The sequence below is a fragment of the Microtus oregoni genome, unplaced genomic scaffold (genome assembly GCF_018167655.1).
Source record: "Microtus oregoni isolate MIOR12 unplaced genomic scaffold, Mior012 000028F_ref0000031, whole genome shotgun sequence".
In the NCBI taxonomy this organism is placed as follows: domain Eukaryota; kingdom Metazoa; phylum Chordata; class Mammalia; order Rodentia; family Cricetidae; genus Microtus; species Microtus oregoni.
In genome coordinates, this window is record NW_024543087.1 from 13,007,276 (window position 1) to 13,026,613 (window position 19,338).

The 19,338-nt window shown below is 44.1% G+C and overlaps 1 protein-coding gene across 20 annotated transcripts in view; it reads right to left on the reverse strand.

The window, feature by feature from the left end:
• Positions 1–1,887: 1,887 nt before the first annotated feature.
• The window catches only part of Lrrfip2 (LRR binding FLII interacting protein 2), a 105,143-nt gene continuing 87,692 nt past the window's right edge, over positions 1,888–19,338 (reverse strand). For 8 of the 20 annotated variants that reach the window (XM_041676821.1, XM_041676818.1, XM_041676819.1 and 5 more), the window contains 8 exons: positions 18,079–18,171; positions 12,747–12,848; positions 12,369–12,501; positions 11,756–11,805; positions 7,132–7,252; positions 5,180–5,259; positions 2,692–2,796; positions 1,888–2,148 (listed from right to left, as the gene is read on the reverse strand). In XM_041676821.1, the coding sequence (XP_041532755.1) occupies positions 2,038–2,148; positions 2,692–2,796; positions 5,180–5,259; positions 7,132–7,252; positions 11,756–11,805; positions 12,369–12,501; positions 12,747–12,848; positions 18,079–18,171 (795 nt within the window). In that variant the 3' untranslated portion in view covers positions 1,888–2,037. The remainder of the gene's footprint in view (positions 2,149–2,691; positions 2,797–5,179; positions 5,260–7,131; positions 7,253–11,755; positions 11,806–12,368; positions 12,502–12,746; positions 12,849–18,078; positions 18,172–19,338) is intronic. The other 12 variants (XM_041676820.1, XM_041676824.1, XM_041676829.1 and 9 more) reach the window with 2 other exon arrangements.

The following is a 19,338-nucleotide window of genomic DNA, read 5'->3' on the forward strand; positions in this document are numbered from 1 at the left end:
GTACTGCCAAGGTCAAGGCTGCACCTCGGAGTGGGAAATGATGTCAATGGAAACCATCAAGAGATGTCACCAGCACTTCTCCAGAGCCTTTCATGGGACCTGGACTTAATTACCAGTCAGACCACTGGCCTGCCAACATCAGCAGTGCATACCCCAATTGTCTCCTTTCCTCCCTCCTTCACACCATTAACACTTGGAAAATTAATTTGGGATTCCAGAACTGGTATCTGTTCTTACCAACACGGTCACAGGAAGTGAATCTTTGCCTTCACAGTTACTGCTTAACTGTGGTGACTTGCTGGGGTAGGTGGTCAAATCTAGTCCACTGGGAGTTGGCAAGGGCTCTAAAACCAGTAATAAGGATAGAGCTCTTCTTCAATGCCCAGATAAGCTACTAAGGTCAACCCTGCCTCAGAAAAATATAGCACTCGGCCCAAGGACTGATGCCTCAGGGTTTAAAGTAAAGCACAGACCACAGGAAGCAATGAAGAAGGTTCCAGGGGAAACAACATATCATGAAGAAATAGAGCCATTTCAATTGGAAAAAACTAAAGTAACAAGGGCTAGGGCCAGGGCTTCTCAGGAGAGTCTCAGTACCCAGGATGGGTACCTTCTCCATGTGAAGGGTTGGATCACTTAAGTGTAGCATCCCTGCCCCACCCACACACCTGTAGTTCCTGTTAGGACATGCACAGGGCGCTCTCAGCTCAGGACAGTTTCCATTCCCTAAAAATGAAGGGCTAGTGACTAAAGAAGGGAACAACTATCACTCACTTTTTAGTTAACTTTATTATCTAGTTCCAAGTCTAGATTTATTAAGAGGCTTTGATTCATTAGACTTCCTCAATATAGTTTCTTTGTAAACACTTTGAGCTACAGTAATTATTCCCATGAGACCACCTTGATTCTGACAAAAGAGAATCACAAACCCTGTGAAGTGGCTATGGTAGGGGAGGGAGCTATCTTGAATTGGTCTCTTTAAAGATGAAATGCAAGTTCTTAGGCATGTTTATTCTAGAGCCAGGCAATGAATGGAATCCCAGCACCCAAAAGGCCCAAGGATGACAACTATGAGGTGGAGGCCAACCTGGGCTACATAGATGCTGTCTCTCAAAAAACTTAAAAAGTTCTATGTTCTGGATTATCTCGTCTTGAGAAAAGAAGAAGGCAAGACAGGACTGTACATGGTTGCCATGATTTGTCCTAAAAAGCTTCAGTAACAATGACTGTGTCCGCCAATCCTGGTTGGCAGACGGTGTGTTTAATAGTTCTTCAGGCAGATTCCCTACCTGCCTGTACTGTACCTCCCTCACCCCTCAAGCTTGTCTGAGGTTTCATTTCACAAATCAGCAGCAGATGAAACTACAAGGAACAGCACAGTGGATACGGAGACTAAGGACCCTACTCTTAATCTTAAGAGTAAAAGTCTAGACTTCCTCTACCCCATGCAATCAAGTTTAATATACACTCCCCATATCTTTTCTAACATTTTTATATAAATTTAAATATCTTACAAAAAAAAGGCCTTTTTTCTCCAAACATAAATTTGATCGAAACACAGACTCCCCACCCCTGAATACTTCCTCACTGAAATATAAATGCTCTGGGAGAAGAGTAGGAATCTTGGCCACTTGGTCTCTGAAGCGTGGATCACACCGTGGAGAAGGCACTTGTGTTTTGAGGTCTCCAGCAAGTGTCTCAGCACTCAGAACGGCCATCCTCCAGACCCACACCACAGCCTCCCACGTGCCCAGTCAATGAGGCAGCTGGAGGAAGATGGTGAGAAAACATGATTCTAGGATGTTGAAAATTAAAAATAAAACAGCACAGACTAGTTCTCACGCTAGCAGTGAACTACAAACAAAATCCAAATTCATGACAATTAGACCTGCTTCATTCTCATAAATTATAAAATACAAAGGTGGCTGTTTAATGACAAGACTCAAACAGTACTCGAAAAGCTTTGTGTCAATATACAAAGAGTCAGTATCTCTGGGCAGGGCCCTTGGAGCAGCACCCAGGCAGAAGGTCCTTCCCCTACTGCTGGGCTAGAAGGGCCGTCCTGTTGGCCTTCATCTTCTCCAGCCGCTTTGCCAGGTGACTATTGGTCATCTCCATCTCCTCGATTTTGTCCAGTGCTGTCCGTAGCTGGAGACAAAGAACACAGTCACTTTATGTGGCCAGGGAAAGCCCAACATCCTTTCCTTTCTGTCTCTGCTAAAAATGGCAGCCATGTCTGGGGTCCTCAAACAGCTGCCACCCTTCTCCAGGCAGCTAGAGGCCTAAACCGTGGTGCTGGGGATTGTTTAAAACACAAAATAAAATGTGTAAAAGCTGTAGAAAACTGATGTTATCTGAAGCAAAACCCAAAAATATATTATTTTTTTCCTGCCTTACCAAAAAAAGTCAATGGCAGCCACTGTGCAGGTCCAAAGCTTGTGTGAAGGTCAAGCAGCTCTAGGTTTCTTCACCAGGTCTTTTGGGTTTTGGTTATTTGACACAGGGTCGCATTGTGCATCCATGGCTGGCCTAGACCTCATTATGTAGACCAGGCTGCCCTCAAACTAACAGAGAACCGCCTGCCTCCGCATCCCAAGTGCTGGGATTAAAGGCGTGTCACCACACTTGACTGACATTCATTGTGAATTTCCCACAGAACTTCTTTCAGGAGCACGCATGCGAACACAATACCTCTCGCTGCAGCTTCCTCTTTTCTGCTTTCAGCTCATCTTCGATTTTCTCTGCATTCTCAGCGGCAGTTCTGTAGCGCAGCACCTGGCCCTCAAGCCGGCTGACCTGTGAATAGGAGCACACAGGCCACTGGGGTTTGCCACTGCTCGCCATCCAAGAGGAAACTCAGAGCCACTGGGGAGCCAAGGGTCCCAGGAGAAGTACAGTTGCAGTCAGTCACTAGAAGGCCAATTTCCCATTTTAAGTCTATAGGCTTTTGAAATGTACATGAAGGGATATTTTTCTAAAGAGACCCTGTTTTTAAATTCTCTAGAAATAGCATTAAAAAAAAAAAGACAGCTGCAAAGTAGTTTTTTAAAAAATTATACCTGTTTATTTACTGTGTGCACATAGAGGTCTGTGTTTGTTTTATGTCAAATTGTGCTGTGGGACAATGGTCTGTACCCCGAGGCTGAGGATTTATTCTGAATTAAGAAAAATCAGGTTTGATCAAGGAAGACCACCTGAGAAATCTCTGGTAGAAACAGATAGCCCAGATGTCTGAGTTCTTGTTTTTTTTTTTTTTTTTTTAATTTTATTTTTTCGAGACAGGGTTTCTCCGTAGCTTTTTGGTTCCTGTCCTGGAACTGGCTCTTGTAGACCAGGCTGGCCTTGAACTCAGAGATCCGCCTGCCTCTGCCTCCCGAGTGCTGGGATTAAAGGCCTGCGCCACCACTGCCAGGCTCTTGTTTTGTTTTTTTTAAAAGGAGGGAAGTGCTATGGGACAATGGTCTGTATCTTGTCACTTATATTATAAATAAATGCTGATTGGTCAGTAGCCAGGCAGGAAGTATAGGCGGGACAACCAGACAGGAAGTAGAGGCAGGGCAATGAGAACAAGAGAATTCAGGAAAGAGGAAAGCTTAGTCAGCAGTTGTGATCCAGACACAGAAGAAGCAAGATGTGATTACCTCTGGGATAGCCCAGATGTCTGAGTTCTACATCCAAACTCAGTTTAAAGACTGCTGCCTGAGAAAATCAAGCCTCACAGGATACTCCAGTTATGACTTGATTATAATTCTAAATTTTCTTTAGGTCCCCATAAGATTATCAGTGCCCCCAAGCAGCAGGAAGTAGCCTGGAAAACTGCACCCACATTCCCAAAAAATGGAATATGGATATTTTCCTTTGTTTAGAATATTGGTTATAAGTTGTTATGAATAATGGTCAGGAGAAAAGCTAAACAAAGGATATTAGATTCAGAGTTTTTGTTTTGTTTTTTAAAGGGGGGAGTACTGTGGGACAATGGTTTGTACCCTGTCAATTGTATTTTAATAAAATGCTGACTGGCCAGTAGCCAGGCAGGAAGTATAGGTGGGGCAACAAGAACAGGAGAATTCTGGGAAGAGGAAGGCTCATTTCCACAGTTCTGACCTAGCCACAGAAGCAACAAGATGTGACTGCTTGCTGAATAAGGTACCGAGCCACATGGCTAACACAGACAAGAATAATGAACTAATATAAGTTGTAAGACTTAATAAGAAGTCTGAGCTACTAGCCCAATCAGTTTATAACTAATATAGACTTCTGTGTGATTTCTTTGGGACTTAAAGATTGCAAGAACTGGGCAGGACAGAAACCTCAGTAAACAAAATTGATACAAGCTCAAGTCATCTGAGAAGAGGGAGCGTCACCTGAGAAAATGTCGGTAAGATACAGCTGTAGGCTGTAGGCAAGCCTATTATAGGGCATTTCCTCTCCCCCACCCCTCTCTCTTTCTCTTTCTCTCTCTCTCTTTTTGATCAAGACAGGGTTTCTCTGTATAGTCCTGGCTGTCCTGGAACTTACTCTGTAGACCAGGCTGTCCTCAGAAATCTACCTGCCTCCGACTCCTGGGTGCTGGAATTAAAAGGTGTTTACCACCAGTGACCAGCTGGGCATTTTTCTTAATTAGTGATTGATTGGGAGGAGTCCAGCCCATTGTGGGTGGTTCCATCCCTGGGCAATCGGTCCTGGTTTCTATAAGAAAGCAGGCTAAACAAGCCATGAAGAACAAGCCAGTAAGCAGCACTCCTCATGGCTTCTGCCTCCGGTTTTCTGCCCTGCCTGAGTTCCTGCCCTCACTGCTTTGATGATGACCTGTTATATGGAAATGTGAGAAAATAAACCCTTCCCTTCCCAATTTTCTTTTGGTCTTGGTGTTTCAGCACAGCAATAGAAATCCTAACAAGGAAAAGATAAGAAAACAACATGTGGGAAAAGGTTGTCCACTGCCATGTGGGTCCTGGGGATCAAACTCTGCTGTGCCATCCTGATGGCCTAATCCTCTGTCTTTAGAACAGAAACAAAGCTGAATTACGGCAACTGTAATGCAGAGCTTTTGAAGAGACCAAGCCACCAGGGCCACCCACAGAAATTCAAAGGTCTAGCTACTTTGATGCAAGAGGTTGAGACATTTGGTAGCATTTAATGGCATCTGAATCATTTGGCGCCTCACAGAAATACTTACACTTTGTTCCAAGGTGGTTATGTCCTGTTCTGCTTTGGAAAGCTTGAATTTGTATTCACTAATTTGTCTATTGGCATCTCCTAAAACAGAAGATAATAATGAATTACACTGATCTCCAGAGATGACGTTGTGAAGTAGCATACAGAGGACATGCAGTTCAGGTTCTAGACTCTGTACTGCAAGAAGCTCCTGCACCTCTGCTCAGCAGTGTCCCTGAGACCAAGAGTTAGAAGCAAAGTTCTTCTTTCCCTCTAGATCAGTGGGTTCTTAACCTGTGGACTGCGACCTCTCTTGAGGTCACATATCAGATACTTATATTATGAGTCATAGCAGTAGCAAAATTACAGTGCTGAAGTAGCCACAACATGAGGAAGTGTATTAAAGGGTCACAGTGGGTCTGCTCTAGATGCCTGTGAACAGTGTTGAGAAAGGAAGCTCACAGGGTGGCAATGGCCCCCTGCATCTCTGAACCCAGCCCTGTGCCTTCCAGCTCCCAGGCAGTGTTTCTGCTCTCTCACACCCTGACTCATCAGTCCAGTAAGATGCACTCATTTCCATGACTCTAGAGAACTGTAGCACTCTCTTATAACAACTGTGCTCTGTAATACTGTTTGTGTATATAAAGAGAGGTCCTGCTTTAGTACCCGTAAATCTATGGACCTAGCCAAATGCTTTGCAGTGTATGCTTTTTTTCTTTCCTTTTTTTTTTTTTTTTTTGAGACAAGGTTTCTCTGTAGCTTTGTAGCCTGTCCTGGAACTAGCTCTTGTAGACCAGGCTGGTCTCAAATTCACAGAGATCCACCTGCATCTGCCTCCCAAGTGCTGGGATTAAAGGCATGTGCCACCACTACCTAGCTAGACAAATGCTTTTCAATTGCACGGTGATGTTATGGGTATAGCTACAAATCATTAGAGGCTAGGTTCTAGGAAGAAGTCACAAAAAGTTAGCCTGTTCCTCCTCAACTTGGCTCCTTTCAAATTCGCTGCCTTTGCAATCTTTCAAAACCTACTTGTGCCCTCTGGGACTCCTGGCAACGCTATACTGATCAAGTTCACCATACTAACTAGCCTCCCCACATTCTGTCACCTTTCTGTCCCACCACACCAATGAGGTGTTCTAGAACAAACTATTCATCAAGGAATATGGGGGACCTGAAGTCCACACAAGTTGTTACCAATAAGCTTCAACCCCCAAGTCCCGCCATTCACCCTAAGCCCAATTGTCAATATGAAAAGATCACAAATAGCCAAGATTTTAAAGTGCATTACCAGTAAAGCTTCTACAAATTACAAACTAAAATAAAAGCTCCTTATTGTAAGTTACACATCACTACCAACAGGGAAAGTGTAATACGAATAGATTTGAGGACAACTGTACTGTGGGATTTAGGGTGAATACAGCACATAGCCAAGCATGGTGGCACACACCTTTAATCCCAGCACTTGAGAGGCAGAGGCATGTGGATCTCTGTGAGTTCTAGGCAAGCCTGGTCTACAGAGTGAGTTCAGGTCAGCCAGGACTACGTAGAAACACCCTGTCTCAAACAAACCAACAACACGGGATGAAGAGTAGAAAGGTAAAGGAAACATAATTTGTGTAAACAGACTATTTGGTAGCCTAGGTTTCAATTTCATATAAAGGTGAATCTTTGTTAAAAACTAGGAAATTTCAGAAACTCAATATTAGTGAGCCGGCCTCAAATCTTCAATTTTCCAAAATGAATTTCAAAGAAAAGCTTAAATGGAAGAGGGGTTCACACAGGAGCTCAGGCATCATATGCAGGCAGCGACTGGCCCATGCCATCCCTAGGACTCACAGGTGAGTAGATCCCTGTTTAACAGCTCCTAAGTGGCCAGGACCACTCTTCCTGGACTCCAATAGCCCACATCCAACTTATTCCAGGAATACATGCTACATACCAGTTCAGACTGTCCTGTACCCTGGTACCTACTCTGCATCTCGATGAACTGCAAATCTGAGCCATTCTGCAGTCCCGCCAGGTCCCCAGACGTGCCGTCATTCCTTGAAGACTTCTGCCGTTCTTCCTCTATCTGCAGCTTCAGTCTTCTAACCTGAAATGGAAGTAGAAGTCACCAGTGAGGTCAGTGTCTGTCTCAATCTCTGTCTCTTTCTTTGATGATACTGGGGTGAAGCCCAAGGACTCCAGCATGCTAAGCAAACACAAGCACAGAGTTTAGCCATATCCCTCTCTTTACTTTGAAATAGGTCCTCACTAAGCTGCCCAGGCTGGCCTTGCACTCACTCTAGCCCAGACAGACCTTGAGCTTGTGAGTCTCCTTCCTCAGCCTCCCAAGTAGTTGTGATTGCAGGACCTGTGTCACCAGGCCTGGATTGAGGATAAGTGTCTTTAACTTTTATGTGTCCATGAATATATGGAGGTCAGGGGTCTACATCAGATCCTTTCCTCAGTTGTTCTTCATGTTATTTTTGAGATATGGATCTCACCAAGTCTGAAGCCAAATTGATTAAGTTTGGCCTGCATGGCTGACCAGTAAGCTCCAGTGAACCTCCTCCTATGTCTACCTTTCCAATGCTGGGATTACAGAGACTTCCTGCAGTGCCTACTACTGGGAATTCACATTTAGGACACGTTTGCGCAGCAAGTGCTGTAGCAACTTTGACCAGTTCCCAACACCAATTCTCTTTAAGTAATGGAGGTAACAGGTCCAGTGGCCATAACACACAACAAAGCAGGTCCGTATTATTATTAGCAAGTCATACAAATCAAACAGTTTTTTTTTCTATGAGAAAAATGGCTCTAGGCATTCAATAGAAACTGATATAAACAGAAAGGAATGAGCCTCAGAAGCCAGGTATCCCAATAAAGACTTCTACTCTTCATTACTTGTGTATATCTATACAACAATACATATTTTTCATGGGTAGATAGGATTTTTGTCTAGTTTTTTAGAGATAAGTTGAATACTTAGAGAACTCTTACTATTCAAATTAATTGGAAGCACAAGTGGCTGGCTCTCCCAGTGCCCTTAGCTCTGCTGCTAGGGACTAGAAGGAAGATGAGCACTAGCTTTGCCAACGTCTAGTGGGCTGGGCAAGGCTGATTTCAGACTCAATGAATGCACACTTCCCAAGCACCTCTGCCTTCTGCACACATGGGTTTGTCTTGGGAGAATTTGGTTATCATCCCATCATTCCTATCACACCCCAAAAGGAGCATCCCTCTTCTTTAGCACTCTTCCCCAAAGGTCCTGCACCATGCCTAACTTTACCCTCCATACACACAAACTTCCCCAATGCCTCTGGAAGCATCAGCCTGCCATTAGCTGATGCTCCTGCAGTAACTTTATCTAGGTACACTTTTTAACCTCAGGACTCTCACAGAGCCTGCAGTTCCTGTAGCCCCACTGTGCACTGCTGCTCCCTGCAGTTCCTGTATCTGCACTGTGCACTGCTGTTCCCTGCAGTTCCTGCAGCCCCACTGCACACTGCTGCTCCCTGCAGTTCCTGCAGCCCCACTGCACACTGCTGCTTTTGTCTTCCCAGGCTCCTACCTCAGTCAAGAAATGAACAGTGCTCTCCAACTTTCCTTGCTGTTGCTGATCTATGCTATGCTCATACTCCCTAGAAGTCCCCATTCTCACCTGTTGAGGCTCATCTCTAACTACCTCACATACTCTCTAGTGTACTGTGCCTCTGTCATGTTAGCTCCTGACTTGCACTCCCCAAACTAACCCCTATCTCGGCCATTTTAGTACACGTCTAGAGTAGGACATGCTCCCACAATGCATCCCAGTTTCTGGAGCACCTCCCCTTCAAGGATCCTGCTGTCTACCTCTTTTTGCTCTTGGCCTTCATTTAACATATAGTAACATATTTCAACCTTAGATGGCCATACTCCCTAGATTATTTAGCTTCACATACAGTATCCATGACTTCTGAGCACTCCGTTCATTCTCTCTGTACCCTGTAGTGGTATTTTATTTGTATTTAATAAAGCTTGCCTGGGGATCAGAGTGCAAAGCTAAGCCAACAGAGGCCAGGGAGTGGTGGCACACTGTAGAGGCCCAAAAATGAGCCTATTTCTACCTTGTCTAAAGGTCAAAAGTCAAAATTGTTGACAACAACTGGGGTTACCCTGACCTAGGGTGTGGTTACTTGGTCCTTTTGACATTGAGATGGCCCACACTGGTAGATCCACTCCCCACCCCCCAACCAACAGTCAGGAAATTCAAGCATACTTCTCCTTTTGAGTCTTGGGTGGGTTCACTGCCTAAACAACAGAATGATTTTGTCAAAAATCAATGACTCGATGAAGCGAGTTACTGTCTGAGTTGTTCTTTGTATCATGCAGTTTTTTTGTTTTCTTCCCCTTTTTGTATGGGCGGGCATAGAAGTGTGTGGAAAATAACTACAGGTGTAGTCAGCATTCAGTATTTGCTGAGTTGCCCTCTTGTTACTATCCTGTGTCTTAGTGATTCTTTCTAATCTCTGTTCCTCCTACTTAACATTTTTCTAATCCTCGACCCTGGTAAATGGTATTTTTGTTGAAGCTGGTCTCTGACAGCACATACTTTTTAATCCTAGGACTTGAGAGACAGAGTCAGCTTGATCTCCAAGAGTTCAAGGCTACCCTGAGCTACACAAAATTGACCCAGAAAAAGATGCAGATGGTAGTGGCTCACACCTTTAATCCCAATGTTTGGGAGTCACACACCTTTAATCCCAGCAATAGGGAGGTGGAAACAGTTTGGATATGGAGAGAGGAATATAAAGGGGAGGAGACAGGAGCTCACTGGAGTGTGGAGTCTGAGGATCCATGGAGACATGATCTCGCCCTGTGGATTTGGCAGATAAAAGGTCTCTCTAGTGATTGACTGTTTTGCTTTTCTGGTCTTCAGATTGAACCCCAATATCTGTCTCTGGGTTTTTATTATTCATGCTACAATACCCTAATCCTGACATCATTCAGCCACACTCACTTCCAGTCACTGATCTATCTTTTTTTTTTTTTTTTTTTTTACTACATCTGATCTCTACTTTGACATCTTCCCAACACTGCTCATTCAGCTTAACTTCCAGGTTCAACCTGATCCCATGCCCACCACCCCCTTTTGGTTTTCAAGACAGGGTTTCTCTTTGTAGCATAGAACCTGTCCTGGCTATAATGGATTAATTAAAAACGCGGCAGGATCCCTGGCAGCTACAGTGGCAGAAACACTGCAGGTCTCCGAGTGGCAGCAGTGGGCAGCAGGTCCTGAGAGCAGCCAGTCCCAGGCAGGGACGGTGCAGTTCCCTGAGTGGCTGCAGCAGGCCCACAAGGAGAGACAGACAGATGGGCACGCCACGAGACAAGCAGCAAGCAGCTGCAGGTGAGAGACAGAGACATGGATAGGCATGCCACGCAGAGTGAGGCTGGATATTTATTTAGTGAGTTATGGAGGGGAAGGGAAAAGGAGAGGAGAGGAGAAGAAAGGAGAGGAGAGAGAGAGAAGACGTACAAGGCATGGATTTTTCAAATAAACCCACAACAATCTGATTATTCATCCAAATTTCCTACATGCCATGAGTAATGTATTAAACAGCGGAATATTATTTGCCATTTGCTTACTGACTGAACAGGAGTAAGGGAAAGAGTGAGTAACAACCACTCAAGGTTTTCCAAACTAAGGATTAGAAGTTCCTAGAATTGACGTGGGCTGCACTGATGCTTGAACATTTTTGAATACATCACTGTGAGATTTCAAGATACTAGAAAAAATAGGACAGAAAACCTGAGTGGGCTTAAAACAGGGGCTAACTTTATGATAAACACAAGAAAACCAGGCATATGGAACAAAAAGAAAAGCCACCAGAAGACAGAATGGCTCCCTGTGGGGTCCTGCAGATTGAAACAGACTGGCCATTAAGAGGCTACAGGAACAGGAAGTAAGCACAAGTGCGGCAGAGGTCTGTCTTTCACAGAGGAATCCAACAAAATAGCAGCATCAAGTCAGCATGGTTCACACTAAGGGAAGATGGTCAGGGTGAGAGTGGAAGGGCTGAGCAACAAGCTTTGTGTGCATCCTCTACATTTTTAAAGACAATATGAGTTAGATTTTCTTCCTTTAAATGTCCCTTCAGTACTAAAGTTAAGAAATATATTTCTTTTTTTTTTTCTTCAAATCTTATATTGCGGGCTGGAGAGCTGGCTCAGAGGTTAAGAGCACTGCCTGCTCTTCCAAAGGTCCTGAGTTCAATTCCCAGCAACCACATGATGGCTCACAACCATCTGTAATGGGGTCTGGTGCCCTCTTCTGGCCTGCAGGCATATACACAGAATTTGTATACATAATAAATAAATAAATAAATAAATAAATAAATAAATATTTTTAAAAAAATCTTATATTGCTCAGGCTGTCCTGGAACTCACTATGTAGACTAGGCTAGCTTCAAACTCACAGAGATCCATCTGCTTCTTGCCTCCTGAGTGCTGGGACTAAAGGCATGTGCCACCATATCCAGCAATTTTTTGAATTTCTAATGAACATTCATTTATTAGCATTTTACTGCCTATCTTAGATGAATCAGTGGTTTCGGATGAGCAGACAGCTTACCTGTGACAGGAGCTCCTCCTTTTCGCCAGCAAGTTTCCGTAGCCTTACATCTGGAACAAGGGGGGAAGCTGTAAACTGGACTCACAAATAGCCAACATCTCCTAAATTACATTGTTTACATTGTGAACATGAAAAGAGGCAAAGGCTTTATGCAATCAAAGGAATCCTTTATCCTCCTAACTATACTTCCAGTCCATGACAGTTGTGACACCAAATACAGCATCTGCTCCCAGAGTAGTGACTTTCTGCCTAGAAACAAAGTGGGGTCCAGGGGAACCATTTTGCTGTTGTTGCAAAAAAATGTCTAAGCTTTTCCAGTTATCTTCAGAGGACAGGTGGGCCAGGAAGAAGCTAACCACAGGCTAGCAAGTCCCCACCAGGCCTGAGCTCCCCTGGGATGGGCATGCTGGACTCTGGACCAAGTCTGTTGTAAGTGGAAGGCGATGTGTATGTGCACCTGCAGTGCTTCCACCAGTGCTAACCCACGGGGTGACTCCATTTCTGTTCCCAAGATCAAGATTCTTGTCTGAATAGCCCATATACTGCTCCTCACCCCCACCCTCAGCTAGAAGCCCAACATTAATCCAAAACTAAACAGCAAGCAGTCTCTCACCTAGTGGCCCTTCTCCTGCTGACTCCAAGACCTGAGCCGCTTCCTGAGACACAGCAGTAATGGCTCCAACCACAGGTTCATGATTGACATCACCATTGGGAGTGCTGTCTGGGATTATAACTAAGCCATGTTTCTGTGGAAAAGAAAAAACTTAGTTACAAGCAGTAACCCACACAGAAACTCTAAGTTCTGTTGAGGCATCTCTGCGACAATGTTTGTTGACAATGTTTGTTTGCCATGTGTAGAAACTAGTTAGAATTAGCTTTATGATATACCTCTGTGGAGGAAACAGCTCAATCCGCCAGCATATCAAGGCTGTTGTTTATGGTTAGGAGAGAAAGAAGGCAGAGCAGGGGAAGAAGGCCCAGGCTGACATACCTCTGCTGTCGGCACTGTCTCCTGTAGGTCAGGCAGCTCCTCTCTGAGCACATCTCGCTCACTCCTGAGGCAGGTAATGTACTCTTTCTGTTTCTCTAGGGCCTGGTTTTAGGCAGGGTAGCAGGGAAAGAACAGCACAGAAAAAGAGCAAGAGAAAGGTGACTAATCCAATGGCAGGTGAGGCCTACACGCAGAGTCAGAGTGTGGAAACCGCGGCCAGGCAAGGGGAGAAGACTGCACAGCTGCACGTGGGTTTAAACAGAAGAAGAGCTCATGCATGAACTTGGCCAGACGTGCTCATCACATGAAGAACATTTTTACAGACAAAAAGTTCCTGCCTGTCTTCCTCAGTTCATTTTCATTTGGTGAACAACAAAATAACCCAACACATCTGTTTCATCTTTAACAAAGTAGTTAAGAATATGCTTGATTTTAAAAAATAAAGACAGTTTGGGAAGAAGAGAAAGTCTGGATAAGTTATTTAAATACTGGCTGTTTGGTTGTTCTCCAGTGTTGACAAGGTTCTCTGCTACCAAGTGACCCAAGTCAGCTCATCTCCAAAGGGATTCTCCACAACTTGCTATGTTAATTGGTTTTCTGATAAAAATTAGTTAATATTGATAAAATGAGAAAGCCAAATAAACACAGAAGGAACACTAGCCAAGCTGGGTAACGGGTTAGGGGTTCAAATCTAGCTTTGGGGACTTAACACACGAGAATCTACCCATCTGACAACAGGAAACCTCCCACTCAGGAGGCACACTGGGCCTGGAGCACTGCTCACACTGGCAAGTTACCCTGAGGGTCTGGGAAAGGCATGTGGGCATTGCTCAGAGTCTCCTTATTTCCTGCATCAGAGCCTTCAGGAAAGCAGCACAGGCAGAGGAGGGACCTATTTTGGTCACCAATGAGGAATCTGAAATCACGCTCAAACACCAAGATGGAAAGCAGGTGCACAGTAACCTGGTGGCAGTGCTGGTTTTACCAGAACCCTTCCGTTATTTTTTCTCCTGCATTTAATGTTTCCTCCAGCATTAGCCCAATAAGTTAAATTGTAACTTTTTCATCACCAGGTCAAGAGATAGTAACTAATGGCTAGAAAAGTGTTTAGTGGTTATCCATGTTGCTGAACAGAGGGTCTCATATTGCCTAGGCTGGCCTTCAACTTGCTATGTAGTTAAGGTTGACTTTGAACTCCTGGTCCTGCAGTGTCCACCTACAGTGGGATTACAGGCATGTGTCAACATGTCTGGCACTGACTGAGTAACTTTTATAAAAACCATTATAATCCTACTCTGTGACAAAATTGGGAACAAGTAAGAACTGGCTGCAACAGCACACACAGATGTGGTGGCGAGGCACCCTTGCACCCTTTGATGCGCTTCCTAGCTCCCCGTCTAAAGTTACAGAAGATGAGTTCACTTCACTCTGGCTCTAAAGCCCTTGCATACAGGCTGCATTCTGGTCCTTCATGGTCATCCCACATAATGCTGGGGACATATTCCTTAGGCAAGCCCTCTGCTCATTTTTTACAATGCAATGTTTAAACCTAACTTCCTTTCCGTAAGTGATAAAAATTCATACATCGAATGTATCTCCAAGTACCTGGAAAGTGACTTGAGAGTCCAGATTCTGAAGCTTTTAATATCTGTGGCTAGTGTTAACCAACTTAACAAGCGATGCAACATTAGAACAAGCACAGGAACATTCCCTATGTCACCTGAACCATGTAGATTAGATGTGTGTTACGGGCACAGGTTAGATGCGTGTTACAGAAGCGTGGCATGCAGTTGTGCTGTAATCACGACATTAAGCTGAGGAGGTGATCACTTTTATAATATACTGTGTCAATAATACCACTGAATACAAAAGACCCCTCAGGAATAGACCAATCTCAAGTTAAGAATTCTAGCAAACACCAGTACATGGCCTTTGTTCCTCCTTCTACAATTATAGTACTGGATTCTTGTTTTACTATTCGATCTTAAAATTTCATAATTACAGATATAAAAATAAAATATATCCTGTATATTTGTATATTTCACCACAAAGCTTGAAAGCTACTGAAATACTTTATAATTGGGTCAAACACATTTGTTCTAGTTCTGAAGTCCTCTGTAGCCTGACCGCATGACCACCGCCCTGTGCCGCAGGCAGCAATAGCCTCTGAGGCAGAATTTAAAGAGCAGAGGCTGGAATGCCAGGCCACGGGTGAAATAACTGCAGTTACGGAGAATGGGAGTCACTGAGCTGCCAGAGCTCAGGCCCTTCTCTATCCACTGCCTGCTCTATGCTGAATACCTAGAGAGAACTGCAAGAAGCCAGCGATAAGGGAACTGATGTCACCAAAGGAAAGTGAAGAAACTCAGTTTCAGCCTGGGGCTTGTTTCTTAAGTTATTAGATTTTATTCTTGAAAATGAAGCTGGAGCTGAGTGACGAATTAGGTGCCGGAAGCAACCAATTCAGAAGTAAATGGGAAGCTGGGGATGCTGGATTCAGCCTGCTCTACACAGACTCTGTCTCAAATCAAAACAAAACAATCCAATCCAGAGATGTAGCTCAGTAGTAGAGCATCTGCCTATCAGGTGTGAGCTCCAGGGTTCTGTTCCTCAGACTGGGAGAAGAAAAAACAAATGACACGAGAACGTCAGCTAGGAGAAGTAACAGGTGTTGGTGAGGAAGTGGAGAAATTCCATCCTTTGCTCATTGCTGAGGGGAATGTGTAAGGGCAGCGTTGCTATGGATACAGAACGGGCTAGTCCTCAAAATCACCCAAGTTGCTAAATAACTTAGCAATTCCACTTTTGGTTGGACACCCGATACCTTCAGTCAGAGCAGCATTGAGATAGCTGCTCAGCACATCCACAGCAGCCCTGCTCACAACAGGCAGGGGTGGACACCTGCATCCAGGTGTTCATAAAGAGAGAAATGGGAAACACATGTCCATTTAGCTTCAAAAAGTAAGGACATTTGCTGAGTGTGGGTGAGGAATGCTTGGACCCCAGAACTCAGGAGGAAATGGGAGGGTCATCCTGAACTCACTCTCTCTCTCCTCTCTCTCTCTCTCTCTCTCTCTCTCTCTCACACACACACACACACACACACACACACACACACACACTCGTACACAGATTCATTCATCCTGACACATACTTCAATGCTGATAATAAAGCTCAGGATATTGTGCTGCTGTAACAGAGCAGCCATGAAGTGCTATGAGTCCACCTCATTGAGGAACCTAGAGTAGTAACCTGGAGACAAGAGTGGAACAGTGGTTGGCAGGGGTGATGTGGATGGCACTGCGCAGTGGGTACATTAGCTGGAGAGGATGAAAATAGTACATACCAATATGGGTGACTTTAACTCCACTGAACTGTCTAACTGTAAAGATTATTATAAATTATGGTTTGTAATAAGCACAATTAAAGAAAAGCTAAGGGAAGGATAAACTACTGTTACATACAGATAAATTTTTTGAGTAATGCTGAATGAAAAAAACTAAATCTAAAACTATACACTGTAGGTTTATATCTATACAACATTCTTTTGTTTATTTGGGGTTTTTTGTTGTTGTTGTTGTTTTGTTTTTGTTTTTACAGAGTTCTCTGTGTAGCCCTGGCTGTCCTGGAACTCTCTCTGTAGACCAGGCTTGCCTCTACCTGCCTCTGCCTCCCAAATACTGGGATAAAGATGTGCACTGCCACCACCCAGCTACAAAATTTTTAAAATGGCAAAATTACAGAGTGGCTCTGAGGGCTGGAGGCCAGTTGAAGAAGGGGTATCTATAAAAAGGAGAAATGGAAGTACCTTTATCCTTACTGTACCACAGACATGTCCTTGGCTGTAATACCGTCCTACACCATTGCAAGATACGACATTTTTGAGCAAAGGGCACATGGGGATATCTTGCTACTGTTTCTTACACTTGCATGTGAATCTTAACTTTCCTCAAAATTAACATTTATTTTTTAAAAAGTATTTATTATTATGTATATGATGTATGAGTCGACACACACAATCAAGATAGAGGACCACTTGTGAAGTCTCTTCTCTCCTCCCACCTTTAGGGGGGTTCTGCATCAAAGTCAATGCATCATACAAGCAAGGCAGGCCCTCTACCCACTGAGCTATCTCGGCAGTTTGTAAAAGTTTACTCTTAAGTTAAATAGATCTTACAAAAAAATTCAATAAATCCTCAGACAGTTAAAAGCCAAGTATTTTATATCTTAGCCATCAACATGTACATTTATAATTTTCTTTTTGAGACAGGTCACACTGTATAATCCTGGCTGGCCTAGAACTCATGAGAGCCACCTACCTGCCTCTTCCTCCAAGTTCGGGGATCAAAGACATGTGCCACTACAACCAACACTGGCATGTCTTTTTAGTAAGAAAACCAAGATCTGTTTTAATGAGCTATTTTATGGGGTGTGTAGTTTTATTCTAGCTAGTCAGCTAGTCCAGGATAACCAGTTTAAAATGCTAAGAAAGACAGACAAATGAGAAGCCCCAGGTCTCCTGACTCATGAGACCGCCATCCCAGACAGTATGTACATTTCAAACTTTTCCTCAACAAGCTGCCTACTCTGTGCACCCACTCCTCTATATCACTTCAATTTCTCAAGTAAAAATGTATATAAATTAAGTAACTCACAACTGTAATGTCCCTGGAAGTTTTCTAGTTTTTGATGGAAGTTTGGAAATTTGGGAACTTAAGCTTCAGAAAATTATCTAAAAGTTCCTTTTGTTCTTTAAATTTCTGCCCTATGGAAGTAGGAATATGACTAGTTTTGCTGCCCCCCAGCATGGCTGGCCTGTGCCTTCAGCACTAAACAAAGCAGCAGTGGAGGAGGCATTTGTTTGCCTTACCAGGCCCCATGCTGGGGAGTGCTGGGTTGGAATGAGAGAAGGTGTCACAGTTTGGCAGCCCTACATCTTACATTCCTATCCGTTTCTATAACTGAACTGATTTGTAATCTCCTCCTACTTCATTCACCAACAATTTACAAGATAACATTTTCCCCATCTCCACCTCCAGCTTCTTTTTTAATCCATACTTCTGCAACATAAACATAGCCAGATACCCACAGAACTCGAATTAGATGCCTGTGGTTGCTCTGGGATAAGAATCCTTGGGGCATAAAGAACACTTCTTTTAAAGGTTTCTATTATGAGCGCCACAAGCATGGAGTCTGGAAAGAGCAGTTCTCTCTAGGCACACTACCAGGGCTTCCTAGAGAAGTCTCTGTCTTCTGTTTATTCACATTGCCTAAATTTTCTTGGTCTATTCCTCAGGAATGAACTTCTCCAAAGCCCCACCTCCTGTCATACCCCAATCATTTTATCTTTCCACAGCAGGGTCTCTTGGAGGTCAAACACCTCTTTTGTCACGGTGTCTACTTTCTGCTGAAGGCGCTGATTCTCCTGAAGAAGGAGGGAGGGAGATAATAAAAGCAGAAAAGAGTAAGGGTATTAGAAGGAAAGCAGAATGGAAAGGAGGCAGATGAATTTTAAAGGGGAGGGGGAGTCCATGATCAACAGAGCAGGGAAAGATGGCACCCAGTGTCTCACTGGCTTGCCCAGCAGTAAGCAAGAGAGGACAGCAGGACACAGCTTAGAGTGTGCTGAGTGTGCACCGGCCCTGGGTTCCATCTCCAGCACAAGAAAAGGGGGTGGGGCAAATGTCAAGGGTACTGGAGAAAGCTAACTGTTCCAACAGCAGCTCTGAGGCAGCCGGCCAGCCTGCGTTCCTGCGTATACACAGCACTCTTGTGTATTCATCCTGTGATAACTGCCTTTCTACCCAAGCATGGAACCACTTATATTTGCCAAAGGAAATTTACGTTTGCTTATGAACAAATGACCCTTTACCACAGACTTGGTAAAGGATAACTTAAAAAAGGACAGACATGTCTTCTGCTTGATCATTCTGATTTTCTGTTGGCAAAAACTGAAATATCAAGAATATCATAAACTATAAGAGAAACATGAGCTTTTAGAAAATAGGATTTCACCATTTGGCAGTTCTTAAACAAGTCTTCTGGTGGGTAGTGATGTTGTCCTCATTAGCACAGACACAGCCTAGAATCCACTGGGGGAAGTCTCAGGTCGGTCTTTGTCAGGTCAGTAGGCTTGTCTGGGAGGGACTGTCTAGACTTGTTAATTGATGGGCAGATGGCCCTGGGCTCTATCAGAAGGGTAAGCTGATTCAGCCAGCCAGTGAGCTAGCCAGCTAGCATGCAGCACCCTCCATGGTTTCTGGTGTACTTTCTGGGTTGTGAGTGAGTTCCCCAGCTGGAGAGACTGCTGTGTGCAATAGCAAGCAGTCCTGCCTTCAGGTTCCCGCCCTGACTTCCCTCCGTGATGGAATGTGACCTGATAAGGTGAAATAAATTTGTTCCCCACCTAAGTTGCTTCCAGCCATGGATGTTATCACATCAACAGAAAGCAACCAGAGCAAGTGCTTGTCCTAACATCTTACTGTGTTCCCCATTGTCACAGGTAAACAAGCAGAGCAAGTCCTTGTCCTAACATCTTACTGTGTTCCCCATTGTCACGGGTAAACAAGCAGAGCAAGTCCTTGTCCTAACA